At 34.4% G+C, this 8356-nt stretch overlaps 1 protein-coding gene across 1 annotated transcript; it reads left to right on the plus strand.

Annotated features, from left to right (window-relative positions):
• The first annotated feature begins 214 nt into the window (after window positions 1–214).
• On the plus strand, window positions 215–7857 carry LOC120331113 (uncharacterized). The gene is made up of 15 exons (XM_078113751.1): window positions 215–236; window positions 358–491; window positions 915–1066; window positions 2145–2340; window positions 2520–2667; window positions 3950–4142; window positions 4449–4590; window positions 4900–4992; window positions 5276–5419; window positions 5576–5798; window positions 6045–6170; window positions 6628–6776; window positions 6884–7029; window positions 7148–7274; window positions 7614–7857. Exons 1-15 carry the CDS (start codon window positions 215–217, stop codon window positions 7725–7727), a joined length of 2109 nt encoding a protein of 702 aa, XP_077969877.1. The 3' UTR covers window positions 7728–7857.
• The last annotated feature ends 499 nt before the right edge of the window (window positions 7858–8356 follow it).

Raw genomic sequence — 8356 nt, forward strand, 5'->3', positions numbered from 1 at the left:
ACAAAAATAAAAACTACACAATACCCAATATAGCTTATAAAAGAATAGCAGTTTTAAGGGATAATGTGAGTAATTTTGCTATTGAATAACTAACCTCAGGGACCGTACCAATATCGAAAAAATATCACCATCTACCTAAAAAGGCTTTAAATAGTGGACCATATATTTCGATCAAGCTTTTCATATATATTAATTTGTTATTATGCGTTTAATAATGATTTACTTTTTCAATTTTGGTAAGTCCTTTGCTCGTGTCATTTAATTCATGAATTGCACGATTCATGTTCGCATAGAAGTTTCGTAACTCATTGGGTATTGAATAAAGTTCATGGATTATTATACTGTTGTAATTAACAGCCAACAAAACAATATCTGGTGAAGATGTGAACGGTGAGTACGAAGGTATGGTATATTCGTATGCAGCTGAAGAATATCATATGCAAAATCAAGTGTTGGTTTACAATGGAGGAGAGTTTGCACGATTCACTCAGGTAGACCATGTTTCAATGGAAGTCGCGATAGCGTTTTTTTTTCGTATATTTTAAAGACATTTTAAAGACGATAAAATATGCGATTGGTGGTGGATTAGTTATTATCAAACAACTAGCGGGAAAGCATTAGGAGACATCAGACTTACCTGGTAAAAAATGTGTTTTTCGGGGACCATGTGAGAATGAGGTTTTTGGAGAGATGATTTTTGTGACGATGTGATTTTGAAAAAACATACTTTTGCGAACGTAAAGTTTTGCAACTATTAGGAAGAGTCATTTGCTAAAAAGTCTGTTTCGCAATAACTTTTCACGCATAAGATACCAGTCCTGATTTGATTAAGTGTAGAGCATCCAGCCTCCTGGTCGGCTTGACTGGTGTTTCTTAGTTAATGATAAAAACAAATGTACTTTGTATTTGTTCAGAGTTTCCCAAATGGTGTTTTAAAGAGTAACATCTCGAATACCGACGGTTTGCTTTCCTGTTTCCCTAGTTTTAATACAAAAACAACAGCGGAATTTGCCGGATTTCTTCATATGAATGGGGATATGTGTGGAAAAGATTTCAGTATTGCAAAGTAAATTATTTTATTAAAATTGGTGGCAATCATGTCCATCTTGCTTGGTGTGTGCGACAAAATCGTGGCAATCGCATTCAGATTTAAAGAGAACACAAATGAAATCACAATAATTTACATGAATTCGTTTATTTCACAGGCTCCCCTGTTGCTCGCGGCCTCAAATCGAGTTTCAAAATACACATCTCCTGCCTATTCTTAATATAATATCTCACGCATTCGTGGTAATTTTCGCCATCGACATCGATATGCGTCGGCCTATACGCGATATGTTCAACTAAAATAGAATGATCAGTTTAATTTCGAATATATGAGCGAAAACAGGCTAACTAAATAGTTGTCTTACACTTTTGAAACAGCTGTTCAAAACTTGTGTGATTTGTTAAGCGCCTGAAAATACGATACCTCTGATTGAATGTTTTATATATACTTTAAAAAAAATCAGCATTCTCGATACTGAAGTAATTTCATGTTAAATTCAAGTGTGCTTCTCTGTTTTCGTTATGACGTCACGGGCACGAGATACGATTCGAGTACATGACCTATTACTCGTATTTGTCGAATCCGACTAATATCAAATTCGTCCCATCCCATCCCTAAGAGTTGCTTAAACATCATAAAAGTATCTGTTTGTGTCGCTTCAAATAATTAATCTTTATGCCGGGTAAATTTAAAAACCCTGCGAAGCGCATTTAGTTCAAAGTTCGCGACTCCATCTTTGTGTGCACAAATCTGACTAGTTCTTTATTGATTTGGTCTTGGATGCAACTGTATTATCGTTCATACCCTACTACAGAAAAAAGTTTCAATAATAGATTATAGAGTGGTCGAAAGATATTTGTATAAACCTATAAGCGTAATAATAATCCAATTTATTCCACGTAATCGCGATTAAAATTGAATCAGTTGGTGTGTATTTTAAAAAAGCAATACATTGCTTGTATTCGAATTTAAGATGTAGGATTTTTTTAAACGTGAATATGTAAGAATAGGTCGCGCTGAGTGGTACATGAATGCTTGGAAAGAATTGCAATAAACTCTTCATTTGTGAAATATCATTACTTTAAATTTTTTGCAGCTTTTCTATGGGATCAGACATGCTTCACAGCGGACAAAAAGCAGGTCCTTTGGTTGCATTCGATGAGTATGGAAATGCAATGGTGATTTCTGCCTTCAGTAATTTCATGGCACATAGCATGATGTACGACAGTGTGACCTCACAATTATACTATGGTATACTTGGTGGCTTCAAAAGCGTTCCACAACACTACCAGGTTAGTCATGATTGCCAATATTATTGTTCTCTATACCTAACCATAGAAGGGGATTATATCGCTAAACTAAAACTAAATACATATATTCAATCAAAGTGTGCTTACGGTGAATGTTCACCGTTCTTACGAGAAAATCCTTTGTAATATAATCTCAGAAAATGAGTATAATGTTTATCTAGATTGACACAATACTTTACTTTGGAGATGAAGGAATGAATCGCGCAATCGAGGGATGGGGTGAGGTTCTTGCGAGAAGATATGGGAAATCAAGGTCTCGTCGTGATAGCGACCTCACGGTCAAATATCTCGGATACTATACGGATAATGGTAATAATATATGTTTACCATTTTGTTTTTATAAACTGATTTTAAATTACCCGGCACCTTGACTTGTTTTGACAGTCACGTTGCAAGGCGTACAAGGGATTTTGTTGAGGATGGGCATTTGATATTTGAAATTTGTGTCGTCATAATTTGTACTATACACCACATTTAAATCCATCGTGACGTTGTATATCAAATGTAATGTAATACGTCATCATGAACATTTTATATTTCCGTAAAGGAGATTATGACGTCCTGAATTAGTGGCGTGCAACTGTTTATCGCAATGAACCAAAACGAAAATTTTGGTGACGGCGAGGGCCGGGTCATCGAAAAACTTGTTTTAGGTTTCAGCAACACGAAGTTGAGCCTGCTCATTTGTGAGCTGATTCATGAATTTTGTCTTGTACAATTGTTTTTTTATGAAACGCTCACAGCTTCTTTTATTATCAACGATTAGTTGTGACTTTGTTTATATCAACATTTAAATAGAGATCGTCAATTAGCGAGTCATTGTCTATAATATGCTTCACTCAATATTTTTCTCCGGAGACATTTTTCGATGAATATTTTCAGGCCGTAATTGATCCACAATGTCATCGTAACTGGCAGAGTGTTGTGTACAATAGTGTCGCTTTTTGGCACATCACATCTTGATTGGGCATAACGATGAAGTATGTCTTAGACCACTCAGTGATGAACTTCCGCCATATTTTGAAGACCTTGCTCATCATTGGTAGACAGTTTAATGTTTTTAATCACAACACGGCACCGTTAAATAAATATCTCGTATTGAATCCTTGTCACGTAACAGTTCGAATACGACAATGATGCCGTTACAAATGATAAAGCATTGAAACATGATAGGATACCATGCCTATTACTTTACTGGTCACATAAATAGATTCTCGGGCCGAACAGTGGTCCGCGGGCCGTATGTTGCTACCCTTATTCTTAAATGATTTTTTTCATATTCGTAACTTATACTAAGTTACAGTTGTAGGCAACCCACGTACCGCTACTCATCATCTAAAATTAAATATATTTAAAAAATATGTTTTGCTCAGATTTAAAAACAAGTTGGAAAGTTCAAAACTGTCACAGAACGCCATGGTACAAGAAATGTAATATAGTAACACGCTTTTATAGTCGTGAGGATTCTCAAGCACTTTTGTTTTTCACAGCTCCTTCAAAAAACAAATGAAATAAACGATTTCGACTTGGATAATATAGCAACATGTTATAATTTTGAACATCTTTAAAGAATTGTTTGCTGTCTTTTCAGGTGCATATTACTACTACAATACCGAACCAAAAATGAATTATGAAGAAACCATTCTTGGCGTCGTTAACCAGTCAAAATTTGAAGGCATTCCATACAAATATGTTCAGTATGATTCTTGGTTTTACTACAAAGGATTAGGGGACGGAGTCAAAGAATGGGTTGCAATGCCCAGCATATTTCCGAATGGAACGGTGTAAGTTTATCTTTACCATTGCTTTATTGCTGTATCAGAACTCACTCAAATAACATAAGCTATTTAACAACGATTTTGGTAGACTGAAATTTACACTAAATAAGGCCCATTGACGTCGTGATCAGAGCTTGACAAATTTCTCCTTGAAGATGACATTGTGTAGGCACGAGAACATAGATATATTGGTCGGTTACACTGATTTCATTAGGCTTGAGGCTAGAATAAACTTAGAGGACGCAATAAAGTACAAGGGTTTATTATAATTATGTAGATATAATATCTAATTCTGATATCTTAACTTGTCAGAGGTCTTTTTCAAGAACATGGTATGCCAGTTGCAGCACACAATCGTTACTGGGCGTCTGATAACGTATATGCAACACAGAACGGTGGAAAATATAGTTTCTATATCGATACCCTATCGGGAAAAGCTCTACCTGATGACTATGTAAGAACAACAAGTATCAATCAATAATGCATGGCCATAAAATAAAGAGTATTGCAATAGTTTTTAGTTAATAACTTATTATATTGTTTTCACGGTTCGCGATTGTTGCTGTATCTCTTCGTTGTTAAGGATCCTACAATCATAACCTGTCTTCTACCTGCAGATAACAGGATGCAATGCCTTAAATATTCACATCGATAGAGTTTCATCGTGATTGTAAAAAATCAGCATTTGAAAAATAGATATCATATCCACAAATATTGAAATTTAAAATAAAAGAAAACTAATTGCTGATTCATTTCTTTTCAGAGATTTTGGTCAGATTTTTTCCACAATGCAACAAAGTGGGGATTGATATTGTACGAGCAAGATTGGCTAGACATTGAATTTGAAAATATGGATGTATGTACTATCAAAAATAGTTACATGACGCACGAGGTGTTATGTGTGAATAACTTGACAAATAGTCAAATAAATTCATCGTTGAATCACTGATTTATCAAAATGCGAGATAAATTAGAAGTCACGAAACATTTAAATTCATTTGAAAATAACTGTTCGAGGATATGCTAAAATATATCTGATAGGGACAACAAGTCTTCGTTTAGACGGAAACCAAAGGTCAGCTGAAGCCAATGCATGGCCAAATCTAAAAATTCTTTGGGTGATTTACATTTTTTCTTAGACTATACATGAAGATATCAATGTTGGTAAATACTGGTTGAAATCGATGGGACAGGCTGCTGAAGAACATGGAATTAGTATTCAATACTGCATGGCGTTGTCTCGACATATGTTACAGAGTATTGAAATTCCCGCTGTAACGCAAGTAATAAAATTATATTAAATATCCATTTTTGAATGAAATTGCATATAAGTATATAAAAAAATCATTTTTTCAAACTCATTCCCTATGAAATATCAGCACAGTAACTAGATTTTTAACATTAATACGTCATTCCAAACAAAATATCTGAATCTACAGGCCAGAGTAAGCGACGACTACCATCCTGGAAACAGTCAATGGAAGACTGGAGTCGAATCGATGTTTGCAAATGCTCTTCATCTGGCGCCATTTAAAGACACTTTCTGGAGTACTTCAAACCAAACTGGTAGTCCATACGGCAATGATACCGAACCGAATACCGACTTACAGGCTGCTATGGCAACGTTAACCACTGGACCTGTGGGACCCGGAGATAGATATTGTAAATTTTAATATTTTTTGCAGCTAGTTATTAGAGTTTATATAACCCTCTGTGAAATTTCAAACCAAAACTTTCATTCAAAAATTTTGTAACGTATTGAACTCAAACCGGACAATTCAGATATTATTCAGATAAAAAGTTTGATAAATCTATATGAATTCAAATCATTTTATTTTAATTTTTGTCATATAGTTCATATTAATAAATTATACATTTCATACCAAATTATAATATATTCGTTAACAGCCAACATGTCAAAGAACATATTGAAGACTTGTAGAGCGGACGGAATGATTTTGAAACCATCACGACCAATTACGGTTTGGGATCAACATGTGATTAATCACGCTTTTCCTAAGAATATGAAAGCGGGTGAGTAACATGATAAATCAGGATTAATCGTTTTACATTTTGCGAAAGCAAGATAGCAGATCATCACTACGTGTATATACTACCTTCAACAATGTCATCAGTAAATCCCTCACCATTTACATCTACATAATGTTGCCACAATGAAATCTGTAGATATGGGTTCACTGAAACAACTCATTGATGCCAGGGTTATAGTGCCTCCGTGGAATAGAATGTGTTCAAAGCAAGATTATGCGCGCTCACTGTGAAGTAAACATGAGCAATCTTAAGTTTTCTTCTTGACACAAAAGGGCGTAGTATATTTCTTTGTTGTAGATAAATATACAATACTTAAAATAGAATAAGCTAAAAATATAATACAGTAGTATAAATTGATAAATGAAGAATGATAAAATGATTTCACCCTCAGACTGAATATTGAAAATATTTATTTGTAGCTTTACGTCTTTATTTCCAGGATCTCCCAACTTGGATGCTGAAGTTTATTCGACATATACAGACATACCATTCACCAACGGTCCACTACGTCACGGAATCATGGTGGTTACTGATCTGAATGTCACAGATTTTAAGGCTACACCGAGTATTATGTTTCTGGACGAAACGGTAATTATAAATAAAACTGTTGAATGAAGATATGACATCGTATAAATATAAAACTTTTTTGAATTATAGTTCAACTTTCTTCTCTGTAATAAAAGTTTATGTTTCAGAAATATACAGATTATATAGCCTATCACGGCCATCCCGGAAATGATGGCAACATTCACAAGTTCAGTGATAATTCCCCGCTAACAATTCCTAAATGCGGAAGATCAGATTTTCAACTGTGGTATTTTGCACCTGTGATTGAAGTTAGGTCAGTAAATATATTTTTAGTGAGTTTTTTTATTTATTTTGGCATTCGTCAATATAACATAATGCGGATGAAAATGAAAAAATGATGACATTCAATATTTCTCTCAATTGATACACAGCTCACAAAGTCATGTAGCTATTCTTGGCCAGAGGAATAAATGGGTCCCGGTATCCACGCAGAGAATAAAAAATGTTGAACACAAAGAGAACGACTTACTTGTCGATATCGAAGGAATGCCTGGGGAGGTAAACTTAATAATTTTTATGTCCACTGCAATGGCGAATTATCTTCATAGCAATCTAAGTATACATGAAATCTCAGATAGCATTGGTTTATATATTCAGAATTCACGATAATTTTACTCTCATTCGATTTGTTTCGGTGCAACCTGTCTTTACCTGAATACAGCCGTTTGTTGTACACAAAGATAAAAGTTTTCACTGTTAAACTAAGATTCTAATATATATATATTTATTTCTACAGAGGAGAATGGGAAATATACAACTATACATAAAAATCTATAAATCTATGCTTCAATATATTTTCATAATATTGTTAATATCTAACCTCTCTTGTTTCTATAGGCCGTACAATTCGGATTTTCAGTGAATCAATTTGTTGAATTTGTAAACTGCAACATCCCAAGTACTGGAAAAGCCAGAATAAATCTGAATACATTAACATGTAGCGCTATTTGAAAGCCACTATTTCGAACTTGAGTGCAAATACATGACAAAACAAATATAACACTACAAACACTTATTCGTATCACTATGTAGCAATGCAACGGTATAATCGTGGGTAGTGAGTAGTAAGCAGGATCGACATCAAAATACCAAGGTGAACAAACTTCCTTCACATAATATATACCGATCGTTTTATGATTTTCCCATTGCATTGTGCATGGCTAATTGACTATTTATGTCGCACGTTAAAAAAATAGGCAGGGCTGATCGTCACTGCAGCCATCGCTAGAATATGAAAAATATATTATATTAAAAAATAGTTGAAGAACTTTATTTATTGGATATACAGTATATGAAAGAATATGAAATTAAACCTCAACACTGGCATGACAAGTAGACTTTAGGTAAGACGTATTTTGGTCGGATCGAGAGTCTAAGACTCTAAGCAGAATATGTGTGGCACCAAATTCCGCTCAGCAGTCTTACCTGCAGTTAATCATGGGCAAGTCACCTATGCATGCACCTCTATTACATACTCGGTCAAAATTAACATTTCCTATTTTTTATATTTCTGAAAAAGCGCAACGTAATATACATTGATGAAGATTTCCCCAAGTGAATATACATCTGTTCAAACACAT

The sequence above is a fragment of the Styela clava genome, chromosome 6 (assembly GCF_964204865.1).
Source record: "Styela clava chromosome 6, kaStyClav1.hap1.2, whole genome shotgun sequence".
Taxonomy (NCBI): Eukaryota; Metazoa; Chordata; class Ascidiacea; order Stolidobranchia; family Styelidae; genus Styela; species Styela clava.